This window comes from Strix aluco, chromosome 19 (genome assembly GCF_031877795.1).
Source record: "Strix aluco isolate bStrAlu1 chromosome 19, bStrAlu1.hap1, whole genome shotgun sequence".
Lineage (NCBI taxonomy): Eukaryota > Metazoa > Chordata > Aves > Strigiformes > Strigidae > Strix > Strix aluco.
Genome location: NC_133949.1, coordinates 11763472 through 11785383, shown reverse-complemented (window position 1 = coordinate 11785383; position 21912 = coordinate 11763472). Strand labels below are relative to the sequence as shown.

At 38.1% G+C, this 21912-nt stretch overlaps 1 protein-coding gene across 5 annotated transcripts in view; it reads right to left on the bottom strand.

Annotated features, from left to right (window-relative positions):
- Positions 1 to 498: 498 nt before the first annotated feature.
- The window catches only part of GOSR1 (golgi SNAP receptor complex member 1), a 33530-nt gene continuing 12116 nt past the window's right edge, over positions 499 to 21912 (bottom strand). For 2 of the 5 annotated variants that reach the window (XM_074844976.1, XM_074844977.1), the window contains exons 7-9: positions 15109 to 15138; positions 6304 to 6386; positions 826 to 4991 (exon numbers count right to left, since the gene is read on the bottom strand). In XM_074844976.1, coding sequence (XP_074701077.1) covers positions 4867 to 4991; positions 6304 to 6386; positions 15109 to 15138 — 238 coding nt within the window. In that variant the 3' untranslated portion in view covers positions 826 to 4866. Of the gene's footprint in view, positions 689 to 825; positions 4992 to 6260; positions 6387 to 6739; positions 12664 to 15108; positions 15139 to 21912 lie in introns of those variants that run through there. The other 3 variants (XM_074844979.1, XR_012625729.1, XM_074844978.1) reach the window with 3 other exon arrangements.

The following is a 21912-nucleotide window of genomic DNA, read 5'->3' as shown; positions in this document are numbered from 1 at the left end:
TAGAATGAAAAGAACTACCTCTCTCCACTCTGAGCCTTATGCAAATACAGGTATCACACTGCCAGGCAGATTTTCTTCTTTGAGAAAATAAATTTGAGTGGCATTGAAAGATTTAGCACCAATTGCAAAACCACCAGATACAGATGGGTCCTTTGGGCACGACGGTGCCCGGTTTGAACACCTGAGAACAGAGTTGGTCCAGACCACAGCAGTGCTAGAAAGCTACAGGATACGACAGAACTTCACAGAGAGAGTTTTTACAATTGTCTATACCATGTTCAAAGTATCAGCTTATTTTTGGTGTTTGTGTTGTGATTGGAGAAGGGGGAAAAAAAAAAAAAGCTACCAAACTACTGAGAAGTGTATTAAAAATGGGGGGAGGCACCTTATGCTGAGAAGGCTCTTCAAGCCAACATCAGTTGACGCATCAGTTTTGGTGTGCATTTGGGAATTAAATGTTTTATACTACAGATACATAGAAAACTTTTTAAAGCTTACCTCTAAAGAAAACCATCCTTGTTCCATCTGTCAAAGAACAGCCAGAAAAAAGTCATAACTATATTCAGACCCTTCCAAAGCAGATGCTTGAAACAGAAGGGGAGAAGGGGAGTCCAGGTCTGCACACGCAGGCAGGAGGAACACATCCCATCAAACCAAGCACTTTGGGTCAGGAAATGCTCCATCACATCTGATATTTGGTACAAAAATAGAGAACATGCAATTCGTATGTTCAGTGACAGTCCCAAACTGGAGATATCAATCTTCGCTACATCTTCCCTGAAGTCTAGGTAGGCAAACGCTGCCATGGGGAAAGAACCAAGCGCCTTGCTTAGAATTCTAATTTATTATTAAATTACATATCAAAGCTTTTTTTAATACATACAGAGAATGCACAATAGGTGAGAACAAAAATAATTACAGTTACAATAAAATAAGTTTCAAGAAGCTATATGAAAAGCAAAAAATCAGAAAGTGCAATCAGAAACTCATTTACAAGGGTCTGGACTGGGACATTTTGTGAGAAAGGGTTTTGTTTTTTTGTCTTGGGTGTTTATTTAAACTGCTTTCCTCCCTCAGTAGTAGACAGACCAACAGCCTCTTACGTATTCAGAACTGAAAGCATCACCACTGGTTTTGTTGACAGGAGAGATACAGGGCACCAAGAGGACTTGCAGATGTCACCTGGCTCAGTTTTGTCTCAGTATGTCTTTCCTCGTAGCCTCCTGCACTGCACATTGCTCAACAGGACCACTGCTCTGAAGGATTTCATAATCTGACACTGTTATAAGGAGTTTTGGAATTATTTCCTCCTTCTGAAGTGATACAGCTGTTAACTCTCCTTCCTGTATCAACTGAAAGCTTTGGGGAAAAAAAGTAAAAATAGGAAAAGGAAAAAAGCTGCTACGCTTAGAGAGTTAAAATAGTCCCAGCTAAGCGAGTTAAACAATCAGAAGTGGTGGACCAGACTTTGCTCCCTGTGTGGCAGTTCTGGGGAGCTTCAGGAGCACAGCTCCTCATAGGAGGCAGCCCTGGAGGACAAGCTGTCTGTCAACAATTTAACCGAAACTTTCACATCACCTAAAAATCTACTTTTGCTCTTCCGTTTTCAACATCCAGGGAGGAACTGACTCTTTCTTCTCAATCTTAAAACCGTCTAAAACTACAAATAAAAAATTCCAGTTGATTATACAGTGTAATGAATCCAGCAGGAATTTATACCTGCAAAAGCTCCTGAAATCAATATTGGTTAAGAAAAAAATGTGCCTTCCCAGGAAAAGCAAACTCTCATATTACCAGAAGCACCACACTGCTTGGTCCCAGAGACATACAGGATAGCAAAACCCTGCCTCCACCCGTGCTCAGGCACGCTCGCGTGCAGGGCTGGGGGTAAGTTAGGGCTGTGGTCTGGGCTCCAACCACACCAACGCTCACTATTGACTCAACACGCAATGCTGGGTGCTGCCCCAATGCCATTCCTCTGCTCTAGCAACCAGTGCTGAAAGATCAGATAAACGTGTACAAAAGTTGTCTAAAGAACAAAGATAAAAACATTTGAGTCCGCGTGAAGCGCGGCATCGAAAGTTATCAGTAGGATCCCTTATGTTCTAACGCCTAGCTAAGGGGCTGCTGGACAGGTTTAAAATAGATGCTTTCCTGTGTACTAGCAAGAATAAAGCAGAAATTTAAAAAGTGTGTGTGTGGTAACGTGCCCTGTAGAAATATTATGGATTTACTTGCTTCATTTCTATGGCTTCGCAGTAATTTTCTTCGCACAATTCTATTTGGTTGAGTTATGAAACTGCAACTTTGCCAGGAATTGCAGAAATGAGAATTCTTTAACCACATTTTTCTCCTTAGAGCAAGAGGAACTACACAGAATGGAAAACTTAGAGAATTTAGCAACAGGAGACATACAAACCTATATTTTGAGATTTGAGATTAAATACTACAATCCACTGTTTTCATTTTAGAGACCATTGCTCTAACTGCAGGTCCATGTTATTAGAGACATTCAGGAGAATCTGCAGGTCTTTCCCCCGGCTATATGCAAGCACACCACTTCAGAGAGCAAAGCAGAACGCCTGCTCACATTGCTGCAGGACTACAAGAAGATGATGAAGGCAAGACTACAGGTTAATTAAATGTATTTTCCAGCACAAAACTTAGTCTCAAAACCAACACAAATAAAAACCACGGAGGGGTTGCCAACACTGAAACCATTTCCAGTAAAGCTTTATCAGAGAGCGTTCAGCATATTTCCGTTATTTTATACTAAAATATATCAGTTCCTCCATAACATTTTCATAACATGAAAAATCAATTATGTTTACATATTTATTATAATCTACATATTTTCCATAGCAGCTTTTTCACACAATAAGATTAAATATATGCACCAAATAATCAATTAAATCCAGTAAAAAGACTGGTTATAAGATTAAATAAGAGAATTTATTTACGGTACTGCAGATCTCATATTGCCAACTATATAGCAACCAAATCCCACAAATCCTAAACAGAAGCACGACTGCTGATCAGGGTCCCTTAGGGTGGTGGTGGAATCAAAGAAAAAGCACTGGGGAGAAGAGTTTTGATCTCCCAACACACAGATTCATTAATAAACCTCCTTTATCCATCAAGGTTTTTCATAAACCCCTTTAATGAACACTTCATTTCAAACCAGGAACATTCCCAAATCAACCAAATAATCACCCTTTATTTAAAAAACAAGCCCCACAGTTTTACACGTATTAATTTCAGATGCTTTCTAATCCCAACAAGACGACTGATTAGAAGCCTTTGCTGACTTTTTAGCACAAAGTTGTTAGTCTGCAAATAAGCCTTCAAATTCACACAAACATTTTAGGCGCAACAGTGTGGTTCTGCACACTACACAGGCACAAGTCTCTACTCCCTCCAACAGGTACTTCACAGACACTATAAAAAGCAGTAAAAAATTGTGGCTGTCCCACTAGACGTTGTTCCAGAAGAGAACCTGGAGACTATCTGACATTTGTGGGTAATGGCATACTAGAAATCTGTTAGAAGCACTGTAAATTGATCGAGAAAAGAGTTAATCAAGTTCTTAGGAAGGTATTTCAGTGCCTCAGTTTGAATTTATTGGGTTATGATATGCCAGATGGAAAAGAGCTGTTGAAAGAGCAGAAAAATCTGTAATTTGTGAATCTGCAATATCAAAGCCATTCCTGACATCAGCTTTGTTTAGAGACGCAAACACAACAGGATTCTTGTTGCATGTCTGGACAAAAAAAAAAAAATTTTCCCCCCAGATAATGGTAAATAATACTTGTTTCACTATTCATATATTCAACCCTTTACTATGAGGAGTTATGTCCAAAAATTATGCACGCAGACACATTTGCCTCAGATATGACCGTCATAATTTCATTTCCAATTGACAGTTTAGATTATATCCTACTTACAGTGTAAAAATATTAATGCTATTAGAATAACTTTATCTAAATTACAATATAGACTTTTCAAACTGCTTATCATGTCTTTATAAAGATGATGCCAGCCAAAATCAAAGTATTTACACCCAAAAGACTACTTTTAGGTGAACTCATGTTTGGTCACTTCTCAGATGACTGAACACTATAGTAAACAGCTGCTAGGACACTGTGCTCCCTTTTTACAAAGGGGGACTTGTTAGTCCCTTTAAAGCCACAAGAAACCTTACAAATCTTCCTCAGAGGGTAGTTTATTCGTATTCTGTGCAAAAAGTGATTTGAACAACATTTTTTTTTTTTTTAAACTTTGAGGAATTTGTGTGAAGTACAGTTTTCACAGCACAAGTTATGCAGAAATAACTAGTATCTCAACCATGAGTTAAAAAGAATTACAGAACATGTATTTAGTAGTAAAGCAACCTGATGGCTTAAAGCTGCAATATTCTCACAGGGCAAAAGTGTTCAGTACTATGCTTGGCCTACAGGGGAAACTGGCTTCCTGCTGAGTTTCCACCCCAGGCAAGCGTAACAATCTTTTTCCACTTACCAGCCAACAACAGACCTCCCCAGCACCGCTGAGCACAGCAGCTGTTCTATCAGTCCTGGTTAGTGTCCCATATTTACTTACCTTTGCAGTGAGAAAGGGAATTAAAGACAAACAAATCCCACAAAATTTAACCAAAGGAAGATGTATGGCAGGGAAGGAGAAACACTGCAGCTTCAACCCAAACCCAGTGTCGCAGTCTACCATCATAAGCTCTAGACATCATGCTGATACTCCCAGCCATGATGAGCAGGCTGTCAGAAGTCTGTCACTTCCCCCACTCCCTTTTCCTTGCCTGGGGGGGGAGGGATGGTGGTGATGAGTTTAGCAGAGTCCAGGGGGGAACATCCATCAATGAAAAGCATATAGCAGCAGTAAGATGGTACAGATGCCAATAATGCCACCCAAGATGAGGGAATCTCGTCGTTTCCGAAGGTTGATCCTTTGAATCAGGCTGTTCACTGCTGGAAACCGATCTTGAAGGAGTCTGAGTCAAGGTCATATCAGCCAACAGTATTTTCACTAACATGCCCCAAAGTCTGTATGTGGAAATGTCATCACTGCAAGAAATGCAGACCTACTCTCAAGCTGGAGAAAGCAGATGCAGTAAAAAAACCCTGACGGATAGTTAGCAGGATTACAACTGTACCTCACTAATAACAGACAATCAGAGAAAAGAGAGAACAGAACAGCTTAGAGTTCACATTTACACAGAAATCATCACCTTACCACCTAAATTAGCAGCATTTGATATACTTTATTCTCCAATACATGAGGCCTAGTTACTTTTAATAATTGTATTTAAATGAGAATTTAAAAAAAAATAAATGGGGTAGTTACATAAAACATCTGTGGAATTTATTTAATGGAATTCTGTTACTGGTGAAGGGAACAACCAAAGGCTGAGAAAATCATGCATGTTGCATGACTACGCACTGTTCAAGTACAGCACATAAGGAAGAACTCCTCCTACTGTAATATCATAAAGATGTAAATCTATCTTTTAATGTACAAAATACAATTGCCAACAAGATAATAAGTTTCAGAGCTTCATGTCTTTGGAACCAAGAATCTTTTAAGGCCAAAGCTTATTGGATTTTTTTTTGTTGTTCTTGTCAGTTGCTAAGAACTGTAATGAAATTTATGGGTTACCAAGATACATCTCTTCAGGATGTAATCCGTCTAATCAAATGATGCTAATGTTGTTCTTTGGGCCCTTATGACAGAAAGGAAGGAATAGTGGGAAAACAACAAACATGCACAACTTGACAATCTGGCACATTCTTTAGCCACGAGCACAGAATATGAAGAGAAACCAACAAGCCAGAATCATAACATCCTCAAAACTGTGACAGACAAGAGGACACTCAGGTCATTAATACTCTTAGCTGTAAACCATAACAAGCAGCAATGTATGCCAAGCTTCAGCTCTAGACGGTCTTGAAAGCAAGTAGTAAAATGAAATTATGCTTCTTCAAAATCATGTAGCAGTGAAGGCCATAAAATCCTATTGCAGATCTCTTACCTGAAAGTTAAGCTACATTGATTTATATGCAGTTCAAATTTGAGTAAAAACAACTTATTCACCACATTCATCATTAAGATGCATCAGTGAGATTATCAAGTGAGACTGGTAAAAAAAATGGTCTGTTTGTCACTAATGACAATACCAGTACAGGTCACGCAGCCACCGACATTGCAAAGCATTCCGATCCCCAAGTGACAGATGAAAAATTGTACTATACCTCTTGTTATGCACTGGCAGCACAAATTTTTAGGAAAGGATACTAGCCAAGGTATTCATCTTGCTTTGTATCGACTTCAACATCCCTCTCTGAGAAGTCATATTTTCTTTAGTTGCCATGGCGATGCTGGAGAAAGAAAAAGAGTGGATCAAGTGTTGGTGCTAAGAATAATCTACAGCTAAAACAAGAGGAAAGCAAGCAGGCAACGCTTCTTTAGAGAACAATGAATGAGGTGAAGTAACATGAATGAAATCACTTTTTTTCCATTAATCTCTATCCTGTACACTTAAATGATTTCTCTTTTTCTCTAAGCCATTAACAACTGAAAACACTGCAATTTCTTGAAACAGGCAGGATTTTGGCATATCTCTCCCAGCCCCAACAAAAAATGGTACTACATTACAAGCAAACCTAAAAGTATCTTTTGGCTTAAGTTTTAAATTTAGGAGTTTGCTTCCTCACAGAAGCCTCATACTTACTTTTACTCTAGAGAGCGTATGAAATTTCTTCTCTGCCATCCGGATACGATGGTTACAGAAGTATGAAGCAAATAAGAGCTGACTCACAATTAAAAATCAATTTGCAAAGCGAACATGCTGGTTGAGTGCAGTTTGAGACCTGACACAGCCCACGGAGCTTTACACAGAAGGTTTCTGGACAATCAGGCTGGGACAAAGAGTCACCAGGTCTTTGAAGACATTTAAGCACAATGAAGAGTTGGGATCTACTTGCTTTGACTCAAGATTAATACTGTCGCCTGACTCCAGATAAGTGGGCAAAGCCTGGATTCTCCTGCGTTAACGCCTCTTCCCAGCAAGCCCGATCTGACTGTTTTCCATAAGCTGGAATTGAGGGAGCTGGTGTATAATGAAATCATATCAAATGATGCTTCCACCACAACAGCACAGATAAAATACGTTTTTGAGCTTTACTCTTAATTAAGAATATCATCCATGGGTATGTAAGTTTTCATACTCCATTTCTTTACTAATACATGGTCCAGCTGTAGGTACTTTATCCAAATATAAGAACACAATACAGGTGAATATAAAACAATTTCCCATTTCAAATTTAATATATTCTGCAAGTTGGAAAAAAGCAACTGTGCTCTTAAAAATAAGACATTTACATGAAGATTTAAAGAACTACTCAGCTGACAAATATTTTTCTCTACCTTAAGTTTCTCTTCAGCTCGTAAAACAAAGAGTTATAGGAAAATGAAAGGGTAGGCTACTACTTGTAGCCCCAGGTAGTATTTCTTGTAGCTACTTCAACAAACTGCACAGACTCACATCTAGAGAAACAGTACATAAAAGTTTAGGCTCTTGAGATACAGTGCTTAAGAAGGAACAGTATGACAAATATTGCTCTCCTTGGCTGGCATGCATTTCAAAAATAAAACAAAGTAGGACATAAATACAACATGGCTGCATAATAACTCAGAAAATGTCACCTATATCGCTGTTGACTGTATCTACATGAATAAGAATGATTAAAACAAGTTCTTGGACAAGTTTGTCAGCCTTAAATATGGAGGGAGAACGTTCTAGAAGAATAAAAGTTAAGTGGAACAACACAATACAACAGATATAAATATGAGAAAAGGGAACTAAAGCTGTAATTTCAGAAGAGAACAAACTGATAGGAAAATGCAAAATGCTTTTTACCCAATACAGACAGCCAAATTTTCAAGAGCATTTTATGCTTGCTCACACTCAAGTGTATGCAAACACGATTCAAAAAATCACAGCCAACGTGAGCATTATTTCTAAGGAGAGACAGGTACAAAAGCACCAAAACACACAGTCCAAGCCCAACATTATTCTCAAGCTCTGCAGTGTAAACTGGACACTGCATTTTACATAAAGCCTTAGTATTTACTACTAAACTGGCTGAATGCACTTGCTCAATACATCAGGTCCTCAAGCGCTGTTCTGTACTGAATTCACCTGGGTTTCAAGGTTTTGGGCTTATCTCTCTGTAGCAGCTAAAATGTTGAAACATCAGTTGTCCAGATACTAGTACTAAAGACTTAGGTTGACCTGGCATTTTAGTACTGGAAGGTGATTAAAAAAAAAAGCACCTTTAACCACATGAATGTATCTCTCCAGGTAAATCTGGTACCAAAAGTTACACACACAAATTTGTACACTTATTAAACACAGAACTGGCATTCCTGATGTTTTTATAACAAAGACCATTTGACACACTTTATTTCAAGTTTCTCTCTGAGCAAAACAACATTTGGAATGAGCAGCTCAGGATCATCCGATGTACTGCTGGCTTCTCTACTAGGACACCACAGCCAGTATCACAAGAATAGCTGGCAAAACTCAGCTGTCCTTCAGGATTCACAGCGAAAGGTCAGTGCCACCGTTCACAAATGTCTTAAAAGAAGAAAACAGGCCAGATCAATGATCCCTAAAGTATTTCTGGAGCAGTGAGTTCCTTTGGGCTCCCTTCCATTATACCTGCCTACTCCATTTCAAGGAGCCCTTCAGCCTTCCTAAAATGTGCCAGGCAAACTTTACGGGAAAAAAATTGAAAAAAAAAGAAAAGGAAGAAATCTGCTACCACCTCTTCAGGTGGAGGTTGCCTTTTCCAACCTGTTTTTGCCCATAAAAACTAAAGATATCACCAAGCTAAAGCCCAAGTGTTGTAAGTGGTAAGATTTTGTTCTTAGCAGCAGCAGAGTACCTTGGAAAGCAAGACAAGTTCATCACACAAACATATGTGAGACACAGGTGACAGAAGGGCCAGCCTACGGCTCCCATAGCTTTCAGGTCACAGAAAATACTCTCCCAAAAGCTCTATACAGCAAATTCTTTTAAATAGAACAACATGCATTGACAGGGCAGATCAATATATTATTTTAAGGTTATATTAGCATTCTGGTAAACTTGGACACACATTAGGAAATCCAGAGTTTATCAGTCATAAAGAGAATATAAACAGTTTGATAACATGTAGGCAAAACCCTGACATTTTCAATCAGCAGCTCTATGATTAGAATGCTAAATCTGTTCCGAAGTTTTAAAGTATTAGGTTTTAAAAAAAAACCAAACAAACAATGGAAGTTTCAGGGCAGAACTATGAAAAACCTTCAAGCATTTTTTTATTTACAGATGGCTATCTAGCACAGTTTCTTTTATACTTTTGAAGTGCCAAATCAGCACAAAGTGAAAATGAAACTCATGGTTAACTGCAAGCAACGGGGCTTGCAGTCACGTCCTCGGTGTCTATAAAGGGATTGCTACAATCAGTTAACCAAAGCACTTCGTTTCTGCAAAAACAACGAAGAAACTCTACAAAGCCTCTCCTCCTAGACTGTTCAGTACTGAACCTCAGCACACTGTGTATGCTTGTTCCTGGGGATATACTAACTCATCTAACCCATAAATGCAAAAGATTTATTTGATTATACAGCACAGCCTTTTCAGGACTAAAATTAGAAGAAAAGAAAGTTAAAATTAGATTAGATGAGAAATGAAGAATCAAATCATTGCCTACCCAACAGTGCGTGAGTATACAAAGGAAAGCATCTAAGAGAAGCTGTTAACAGAAATTCTGAACAAAGAATAAACAGCTGTATATCAATATAGAAAAAGCAGTCACCATCAAGGGCTGAAAAAGGGGCTACAAAATTAGAACAGCAAGTACAACAAATCGTATCACATGTGCAAAGATATGGCATTTGGCAGATTATATATATTTACAGCTCAGCATACAGGTATTTTAGTCCTCTAAAGTAAAAAGCAACAAACTCGCAAAAACATTGCATTTGCTATTGAGAAGAGCACTCAGGAAATTTTGAATTACTAAGAACCAAGTTGGAAAAAAAAAAACCATCTCCTAGCTGTACACAGGAAAGCTTCCTCAGTAACCTACGGCTTCTTATCTTACACCCCCACACTGACTTGATACTTGTCCAGATAAAGTTTTAATACAGCATTTCTCAAAGCACTCCTGAATTAAGCCACATGTTTTCATAAGATGCATCCAATGACTCATTAAGGCATCCATTAATTTACAGAAGTGAAAACACAAAATGATTGCCAGGATATAAAGTGTTCCTGAGACACCTCCAAAATGCCTTTAGAAATAATTATTACAGATTATCATGGAACACAAGGTTCCTGCTTTAACATCTAAGGACTGAAACTGTCCATTTCGTATAAAAAGGCAGAATGTAACTGTTTAAGTTTACATATTACAAGACTGGAACCTTCTTCCTTTTTTTTATCCAATATTTAGAAAAATTTAGCTCAATGGGCTAAGTTTTACTGAAGGGCTCTGAAGAAAAAAAAAAACCTGTTGTGATTACCACTTTTAATATGATATGGTCTAGTAATGAAATGTAATTCTGATATCTATGAACAAGAGTTTAACTGGATTCTAGCTACCCTTAACAAGTCAAAATTCAAGTAAAAAGCACTGTTATTCACGCATAATGAATAAAAAAACATGAGCTGGTTTACCTAAGCCTTTGTATCTGTAAATGAGACTATTAAATTTAAAACTACCAAAAAACCCACAACTCCCGGGGACTAGTTCACTGACTGGTCTTGTACAATCTTCAGTACTGCAGCTTCCTCATATCCTTCATTAGACAGTTTTGGTTTCATTCCCATCCTAACATATGCTTATTGACTTACTGTTGCCATTTCTTCACTGACAAATGCATTTAAAAAAAAATTAATCATATTCTTCCCATTCACAATATTGGCCCCATTTAGTTACTCAACACCATAATCCCCCCAGATCAAGAATACCTTGTTCTTAGGTTTTGAAACTTCTACACAACATTTACAATAAAAGATTAAATGCATCTTACTGGAATCAAGATGACCCTGATTTAGCGTTTCATTTGGAAACTAACATGAACTATTCTCAGTGCTGCACTGGCTTGAACTACTATAGTTGGGTGTAAACCAAGTTTCTAAAACCAGATGGTGTTCTGCTCTCTATATTTAATATTAGAGCACTGCTGAAGTACAACATTAAAGACTGCTGCACTACTGAGGAAATCTCTTCTAGGTAAGCCTGAGGTCACAGCCACAAAGAGCCCACCCATCTCTCCCACAAATCAGCAGGAGTATCTCCAATTCCTGTGCTTGCAGCCATACTTTCTCAAAATTTCACTTATATTTCAAGTTTGTCCTTGAATGTTCAGTAGAGCTGTGGGTATGCAAGCAACCAAATTTCACTTCAGAAGCAAAACAACTGATATTTGTACACAGTTTGCAGTTTTCACTGGCATGAAAAAGGACAGAGTAATAAACACTTCCAGCCATTATCGCAGTCAAACTAACCCAACATGCAGCGATACACTTTTAATGCTGCTTGACTTGGAAGCAAAGTGTTCTTACCTAAACAAATATTTAAGCTGTTGGGTATTTTCACCCCACATACAGCCTATTATCAAGTGAAATGTACCAAAAAGTCAATTCCTTGCTTCATCCATTGAGACAGCTCAGTCAAATCTACATTGATGAATAACTAAACCAAAGCTTTAAAGGAACAAGACATGTTTTGAAAAATCAAATAATTGATGTATTACTGGAACTTCTACTTCATTTTGTACTCCATGAATCATACTTGCTCATTTAAATTCATGACAACGTCTATGATTAAGGGAATGGACTCTGTGACTCTGCATAGAAATGCAAGCTCTAGTTATAAATTGGTAAAAATTCTGATTATATTGCTCATTCTTTGAATATACATACATATATATTCGTATCTATAAATATACACGTGTGTATAATATGCATACGTACACACACACACACGCAATCTTTCAAATTACTTTAAAGACTATTGTATCTTTTGATGAAGCCTAAGTTGAAAACAAAAGGAACATTTCCCCAGAAATGCAAGTGATTTTGCCTAGACAGTCTGGCAAGGCTCTTCTGAAAAGAGCTAAGACTCAAAATCTAATTCATGCCTTTCTATTCCATAAAGTCAAGATTCAATGCAAGTGAATCTTTCCCTTTTATTAAATCCTAATTATTACCTAAAGAAATACCCAAACTACCTAAGGAGATGATTTTAAAAAAAATTAAATCTATGGCTTCAGAGTGGAATAGTCCAATCTGTGAATATACAAACACTGACAAATCAGCCTGAATCAGGCCTCAGAAACAGTATTACAATAAAATCCTAAGAACTTGTCACACTGTACATGCAAAACTATAAAAGAATTCAAACTGAGCCAACCTAAAAATGTAAGTTGTTGGAAAACAAAAAATAAATCATTTGCTATTTTGGAAAAGTGCTAATGTTTGAAATGAAAACCTGAGAACATCAAACATATTAAGCAAAATCTATACTTATATTTAAATATGGCCAAGAGAAGTGAACACTGTTCCAAAAGAACTGCAGTATCACATCCCACTCGTTTCTGGAAAGAAATATGCTGCAGTAAGAACCCGTGTCACGTAAATCATTTTAAAATTGATTAAAAGTTTAGTATTAACAAAACATCTGGAACGACAGCCCTACTCATCGCTTTAGTTACTGAATCATTTCAGCTTAGGTACCCATAAATTCTCTTGCACATATGTTTGCTCCCGTGGAGGAACCACACGCAGGAAGAGTCAGGCTCTGCACTCCCTCCGTTCTCTCCGCTACAGAAAGTTAGAGCAAGGGTTTCACAATTAGCACTAACTGTAGTGTCCCTGGCAGTGGGGTCACTGGTGTGCAGCCTCTGCACACACAGAAAAATGCTTTCCAGTGTTTAGAATCACTGCTTAATAGCAACCCCTAAAAATATAAAAGTCATTTCTTGACTTCCTGAATTACACCCAAATAATGAGTAATGAGCTACAGCATATGTAAACCTTGAAGACAGAGCAGTATTAGCAGCCAGAATAAGCTAATTACATCTGACTTCACTCAAGGAATCTGCATTTGAACAGCTTCCCCTGTACAATTTCCTTTTTTACTTGGTTTACAATAGATAAAGCAATTGGTAATCAGAAGCTGGGTACATTTCTGTCCGGTAAAATCACTTAAAATGCAGCAGGGTTTACCACCAATTAATAACATACCTGAATACTTGCAATTACTGGCGATGACAAGAAAGAGTAAAACAAAAGATTCACCCTGGTTTCAGAGTCGGAATTGAATTAAGATGATATAAATGAAATTACATTTCCTGCTCAATGTAGTTACTAAACAAGCTCTTTTTCTACAAAAAGAAAACAGAACATTTTTGGCAACAACCACAACAAGAGGTTCATTTACTATAGATAATAAACGGTGCAACGAGGAGTGCAGCCTCTTAAAAAAATCAAAGTTCATTTATTAACAGAAGGAGCACTTCCAGTAAACAGCACCAAGGAGCTCTGAGCAGAGCGTGTGGTGGGGTCTGTTGTGTGAGAAGCAGTCACTGTGGAGATAGCCCATCTGTAGTCAACCACAGGACTGCAGCTGATGCAAATGAAACTCGAAGCGGTTTTAAACCAGCCAGAACACCTACTGATGGCACCATGGAGCTTCTGAGTAGGCTCAGGACTGAGGGACGAACCTGGCGGGTATTCGGGGAGCTGCCCAGTTCCTGAGCTCCAGTTTGCCACAGCTGCCTTCTCTTGCACTGGTTAATCGACATGGAGGTTCGTATCACACATACACACACTCTCAGCTTCTCTGCTGACACACAATCAAGAAGCTAGGCGAAGAGCTCAAGTGATAAGATACGAGTCATTTTGCAGGATATTAAGCTTAATAAATTACCATATGCTGTTTAATGCTCTAGTTACTGGAGTGGCAGCAAATAAGAGATTCAACAAATGTTGAGCACTTTTATGAGACAGAAAAGCAGCGCTACAAGCATGGCAATAAAGGAGAGGATTTTTAATCAGGAAAGGACTAGAACCCAAAGGAAACCAAATATTCTCAACAACTGTGCCAAGTTTGGCAAATACCTTTATGAGGCTGTGGTGAGATTATATCCACATTTTCAGACATTATTGTACTGACCACTTCTGTTTCATCACTGCACATTAACGTGGTTTAACACATTCTTCCACCATGTTAATTATACTGAGCCCACTGGATGTACATAAGCTAGCCAGCCCTTAATGGACATAGAGCCTTGCTGCACTTCTAATTACTCTTCTTGATCACTTATGCCAGTATATGCATTATCTGAAAGCATATCTTGCTTTCTTTCTTCCTTTTTTTTTTTTTAAAGCAATAATCTAAAATTTAAAACCATTAAGTCGGGCACTCTGAATTATTGGTTTGCAAAATCCCAGAGTTCAATGGAAGATTAGGAAGGGCACAGATGATAAAAGTAATTTACGATGCTATGGTTCTAAAATTTCTAGATCAGTTAGAGAAGGTATCGCTCAAGTATTCAAACCACATAAAAACCCCAAAAAGATAAATAACTATACAACAGCAATAACCTCTCAAGCCCTTGTGGTAAAAGCCCTTACCTATATCAGCTGCACACTAGGGTGCGGAATACACTGAAGGATTACAGAAAATCATGTTGTAGAAGAGTGTTACTGTGAGAAGAAACAACATGACTACTAGAATAGCCCTCAACAGCTCAACCTGAGATTCACTCTGCTCGATCATTCCCTTTGTTTTTGTAGGGGCTATTCACCTTTGAACAAAAACACAAGTTTTCTAAACTAGGATGAATAAAATATTTAAGCAACACCATTATGTCAATATTAAATAGAAAAAAAAATAAACCCCACCACCAGTTCATTGTAATACTGCCTATGAGCTGTAAACAATAGTTATTGTATAAAGTGACTGGTATCTTTAGACACAATTCAGTGTAAACACTGATTGTACAGAAAATAATGAAAATTAGTAAATTCATTCCTACCTTATTGTTTCTTCTATCAGTCGATCTGAGCTGAAACCCAAAAGAAAAAAAAATGAAGTTAAAAAAAGTAACAAGCACTAAGTATTATTTTAGATTATTAAATCAATGATCGCCATATTACAAACCTTAACAAATTTGCCCTTCCAACGTCTTATTTCAGGATGTTGCCACTTTTTGCTACTACACAGATTTGGTATGTCTAATGAGAGTCTCTGGAGAAAATGCACATAGTGTCCTCTGGAGCAGCATTTCCTGTCTGCAAGAGCAGATGCTCAGGAGAACACATGAGGCACCGAGAAGACAGAAAGAGGGGAATGGGCTCCATGATTCATGGCTAACTAGTGTTAACTGAGCCTGATGTCCACCAGGTGCCCAGGACAGTTCGGAAAGGAGTAATAAAGAAGGAAGTACCTAGTTTTATTGCTTTTTAATCCTGGTCAGTCCTGCCCACCCCTTCAAAAAATGTAATTAACAATAAAAGCTGAGACTTGGTTCCAGGTAATAAAATCTCAAAACACTGCTTCAGAGCTAGTTTACCAAACACTGTTTCGCAGTGGTTAACGAGGCAAGTTCTTTCTATAGTAATACCAGTTGGATGAGAATTAAGCAATGCTTATGGGAAACAGAATACACACCATCTGTAAGAGAAAGACCTTGATAACACGTGCCCCTTCCCCCTCGCTACCACATATTAATTGAGTTTCTATGTAGCATTGCTGGGAAAAGGACAGCCTAAAATACAGCACCACAGAGAGAACATTTCACTAAAAAACATGGATGTGCAAGATTAAGATGACAAACATGATCCTCAGAAGACTTGAGCGATTTCTCTTTTTCTGTACTTCTTATAGACAGGTTTTAAATCACTGTTTTACAGTCAATTAAGAAATCCCAGAAAAACATATCCCGTTACAGCAATCAATATCTCAAATGTAACACTGACATAGACTAGGTGACTGCATCCTCGCTTCCCATATTGCAGAAACAACGATGCATCCCTACAATTGCTCCGTTTACCCCACAGATCTACGCAAACTCCTAGAACTGAAAAAAAAAAAACCAACGTGAGTTCGCAGTTTAAGTAGAAAATCAGTCTGACAGAAAGAAGTTCTGTGTTGTACTGGATATTGCTTCCAGTACTAAAGCAAAATTTATTGCTGCCAAACTAAAAGGATTAAAAAACACCGAAAGGCTGTGACTGTCTTCATTTTCCACCCTCCTTGTTCCAAGTGTTTTGCCACCTCAGGAAGGAAGGTACCAATGGCCTCCGGCGCAGCACAGTCCTGCCTCTGACTCAGCCAGAGCTGCCCGATTTGGAACTTTTCTTCTACCCACAGAAATTCTGGAGATCCCCCCACACCTCCAGCTGGAGGCACGGTGAAGGAGCACGTTGTGCAGCCTGCACGCACGTGTGTAAACTGCTCGGGGGGGGGAGATGCTAACAGAATGTCCTTATTTGTCTGTGAAGAGGAGTGAAAACATGAAGGTTGCTATTTCAGTCTAGTCCATGGCTTGAAATATGGAGACAGCACACAGAGCACTAAAAATATTTTGCCCAATTTTAAGTTGAGAGGGACTCAAATGGGGCAGCAAACACTGAAAACACTGGAACTGGAACCCTCCTTTCTGCTCCCAAAACAAAGTCACAATCCAAAGATCCACATCAGTTGCAAGTACATCGGTTTAATCAAATAAAACAATTTTCATTCACTGTGTGGTATTTATTACCACTGGCACAGCAAAGTAAAACACCATAGTTATGTACACAAACTGATGTAAGCAGTCTCAAGTCTCACAGCATCTGATAACGTGCCCAAGGCAAGCAGAACAGAAAAGCGATGCATTAAAAATTTCTGTAATCACTGATTCTCAAAGATACAAAATTGAACTGAGAGTGTGCCTTTCATACATGGTCTCTAACAGATAGGTGTATTATGTGGGCAGTGCATAATAAGAATAAACTGAAAAAACATCAGAAACCAGTCTGAAAAGCAAGAATGGTGAACAAGAATGCACCATTTTTAAAAAGGTTTGATTTTTTTTTTAAATTTATTAACAATAAAAAGATTTTAGGAGCCAAGCTGGAAATAAGTTACACTTATAAAAATTCCGTGGAACAAAACATTGCTAGAACAGTCCTATTAAAGAAAAAAAAAAAAAATCATTACCAGCATTACCAGCTCTTTGTCTATTTAACTGAAGAAATTATAGCATTTTTATGATGATGATCTTAAGACGACAGGGAAGTTGAACACATTCAAAGACCTTAAGTGAACTAGGATGTTCTCCAAGGTTTTCAGAGCACGAAAATTAGGCTTGCCAGTTCGCTGCAGAGACACTAACTGCTTTTTTATGTCAGAGAAAGCTGTAGTTAGGCAGTTTTATTAATTAATTAGAGACATAAAGACAAAAAGTATTTAAAAGGTTCAGATTCAATTATTTTTTATTTATGTATGTATACACACACATAAAAATAAACCCTGGAAACATAGCTATCTGTAAAATGATGACAGGCAGAACTTAATAAAAATGTATAAATCCAGTGAAAAACAGTTCTCAATACCAACAAACACGGACGTTAGATGCAAAGGCCAACAAGGCATTTAACAGGCATCTGATGTCACGAGACCAATGTTTCTCAACTTACATGGAGGCCATCCCAACTATTTAAAAGGATGAGATGCATGTGAATTTTCTTCAGAATGACTGATGCATAGGTAAGGGTAAACTGAACGAACTCTTCTAGTCTTAAATAAATAGCTGGGAACCATACACATTTATGAAACACAACTTCCAGTATGAGCTTCCCACCCCAAGAAGCATCATCTTTTGACAGCCCTGAGAGGATTTCCAAAAACATCTCTACTTGCAAACCTCCAGCAGGTGAACAACCTCCAGCAGAAAATGGCAGTGACGTTCACTGAAATTTTGGTAAAGGCAGTGTGAGCAGGAACATTATACTGTAAAAATCTGCGCATCATAATCTCCCAGAGTTCTGTTAAGTTTTGTATCTCCTGCAAAAGTTTAGTTTAAGCAGATGCTAGAAGCTTTTCTAGAGGGAACAACATACCCTCATACAGCATCTCTTAACGTCTTTCAAAGTTCTTGCCAAATACAGACTGTAACGTTCACTTACAGCGATACCCAAACAGACACAAGCAGTTGTTTCATCATTTTACAGTTCATAACCATACAAAATATCAGTCATATTTAAGGAAGATCAGGAACACAACATACAACAGGGCCCAGAGACCCAAGGGAAGTTTGCACAACTCTTGACTATTAATAACCTGTTTTACACAAATAGAAGTTGGTATCACAGCTATGAATAATGTTCAACTGACAGAATAAAAAATAACATTGAAAGAGGTAATTTTGCTTAGCTTACACATTCAAAACACTACAAAAAGAGGCTCTTCAGAAAAAAAAAAAAAACCCTCTTAACTTTGTTCTGCTTTCCAAGCAAAGACAACTAATCCAGTGGACATTACCTTATGAACATTCAAGCAAGCAAATGATGGTTCTGGGCAACATTAATCTGATTTGCCATCTGTTTCAATAAGCTATGCATTTTCACCTGTCGAGACAGATGGGACTTTGACATAGCCATTTAAAAATACTATACGAAAGAAATGCTGAAAGATGCTGAGGCAATCACCTACTGTAATAAATGGCACAAATCCAACAGTAGCAGTCATGCATATGAAATAATCAGGCCTATGTGTAACTGCTGTCTTCAGACAAGATTGTGCAGTTTGTCATTTAAATATGCAGACAGGTAAATTAATCCAAAGGAAAAATTAAGTGAAATATGCCTCTAGGACAGAAAAGCAGCTTGCCCATCACATCAAGCTTTTACAACTAAAGAAAGCATTTTCCATTCTTTGGTTTTTTTAAAGCAAATCTCTATGCCAGTAGTTAAAATTCAGTCATATAGATGACTGCTTAGGTGAGGACTGGGCTTCTCCTACATCCATAGATTTTGCTGCCGACTTACTAGCTAGATACCCAATACAAGCACCTGCCAGAGAAACAAGATACAGCAATAAGACTCATCTGCACACAACTCATTACACAATGCACTTTTTAGACCCTTCAGATGAAATGAAGGGCAATATTATCACAAAGAATAATTTAAAAGTTTTAGGGAAAAACACTGTAGAATAAACTAATACAGCACTTAACTATTTTCTTACTTTCATAAAGAATAATTACAGAAATAATAATTTTACTTTGTTCTTTCTCTAACTGCAAGATCAATCACTAGTCTCAGCTCTTTCAAACTGCCTGCAATAAATCTTTTTTATTTTCACAGTCCTGGATCACCAGGCAACGTGGAGTTCCAGAAGTGCAAATATTGCAAAACACACTTGATATTCTCATACAAACATACAGATTATGATGAAGCAAATCAGACTTATACAGTCAGTTATTTCCACCATAATAATCATTCCTAACTCAGAAGTGAAACACTGTGCACATACACAAAAAAACCCAGCTCCAACTAATGTTTTCTGCTTGCCATCAACATACTTTTATCATCTAAATAGATCAGAAGATTGTTAAGCTCTTTAAAAACTTAAGTAGAAGAATGTAACGCAGAACACTTTTTTTTCCTGTGATAATAAACAAGATATTGCAGATTTTATAAGACTTGTCTCAAGCTTGATTCAATTTAGTGTCAAGGAAAGAGCAAACTCCAGTGGAGCTGCTTAGCTAGTTTGGACAGTCTCCTACAGTTGCTAATGAAGACAAAAATTGGTGTAGAAGCCTACTCACTGACTGAGACCCAACACAAGAGCATGGCAAGGCAAACATATCTAGGGTATACAACACCCAAAGAGAAAAAATTTATACTGGAGGACTGTGCAGACACCACAAAATTCACTCCTGTGTTTTTATGGAAGATCAGAAGTAGCACCTGCTATGAATGCATGGCATGCAACAGCACAGGGAGGAAAAGCAATATATTTGACTACAAAGCATACATCTTACACTTCCAGCATGAGAAGAGCTAGTTGGCCAAAAACAAAGACATGAAGCAAAATGGGCATTTTCAGGGAAGAGCAGTTTGCCCACAGAAACCACGCTGAAAGCAGAGAAAGGTTCAAATACCTACACAAACTGCTATCTTTTGTGGGTTCCCTTTATATGTTAATTAAGGCATAAATCTGGATGCTAAGGAGATGCAGTGTTTTCACGCTTTCTGATGCAGTAGAATGCAATCAGAGCCTACAACAATCAAACATAAAAACCAGCACAAACATGAGCATTAAGTCAATGTACAGATTTGCTCCAAAGGAACAATACGTTATTAACAACATCAAACCTACAACCTCTGAACATGGAAGCTTATTTCTACAGATGATTGTACTGGGGCGTCTGACACTCAGTAATCACTTCAAAAAAGAATGAGGTAGTTGCAAAATTGGAAAAGAAAAAGAGCACAACAGCACAACATCACACTGCTTTTAATCAATGCAAGCAATTTCTTAAGTCTAGAATGAAAGGCACTGGAACATAATCCATTGCTCTAGGCAGGAGTTAACCGACATTATTTGGTGTTGAATTTCCTTCCAGTGGTTCACATGTGCCTTGTATATAAGGAAAAAAAGCATGCAAAAGGCATGCTTTTCACCACAGGGAAGAATCTGCCAAAGGATTTCCAGGAAAAAAAAAAAAAACAAATGGTGAAACCTACTCCCTCCAACCTGCAACTCTCTGACACAAAATTCCCTAAAAATTGGACTGCTAGCTACATCATCAAGTAAATGTCTCAACAGCTTATCAATTCCAACAATTTGGACTTAAGATAAGCTAACATAAGTACTTTTTCGCAGCTGTCTAACATCTGTAAACATGTCTACATATGCACCATAACCAATGGAAAGATTAGTTGTTCTAACTCAGTTTAAAGAACAATTTAATGGATGCAAGCAAGTACCAAGGGGTGCTCTCACTTTGTGGGGAAATCCCTGAACACGGGGACCCACCTTCACAGGTCTGAGAACACCAACAGGTTGTTTCTCCTGGATTTCCAAAGGGTACAGTCTGCACCTCCATTGAACTCCATGGACTTGTCTGGGAATTATCAACAGAGTGAAAGAAATGTTTCTGCAAAAAGAGGAGTTAGCCAAGAAAGCTCTTTGGCGCATAGAAAGACTACCGGGGAGAGTGCCTGATGTTTGAGAGTCCCAAGAGGGTGAGCAACAGCAATACTTCTTCCTTTAAAGCAAATCTATAAGGAAATAAGAGCCTTCTCAATAATCTGCAGTATACAGTTTACCCAAAGAACGCAGTTAAAAACTTAAAATGAAACCAGCTCCCATCGTCTAAATGAAGTGCAGCAGCTGGTTGCCTATTAGTAAGCATAAACCCAATGCCAGGATGGCACCAACAGCCACATAATGAGGTTTCTAGGGGCTCTCTATGCATGGTTGTGAAAGTTCCTGGATAGATTGACCCTCCCATATAATTGCTCCATATTACCCATAGGAACAAAGTTAAATGAACTGAGAAGGGCAGGCCTTACTGTAAGTCATTATCAGCAACCACAACTGTCAGAACAATTCCAGTAACTTACTAATGGACTATATCGGCATTTCCTCAAATTTTACATGCTGCATGCAGAACCAGCATTCAGTGGGAATGCTGTTTTCATTATTACCTCTGGTTTAAAACATACCATTTGGCTTATACCTTTAACTAAAGGGAAGGACCCTCAAAACCAAGCAACAGAGCCTTTGATATCCAACACAGATTTGATGAAAAATGAGCTCTTCCAAGATAACCTGTCATTACTGA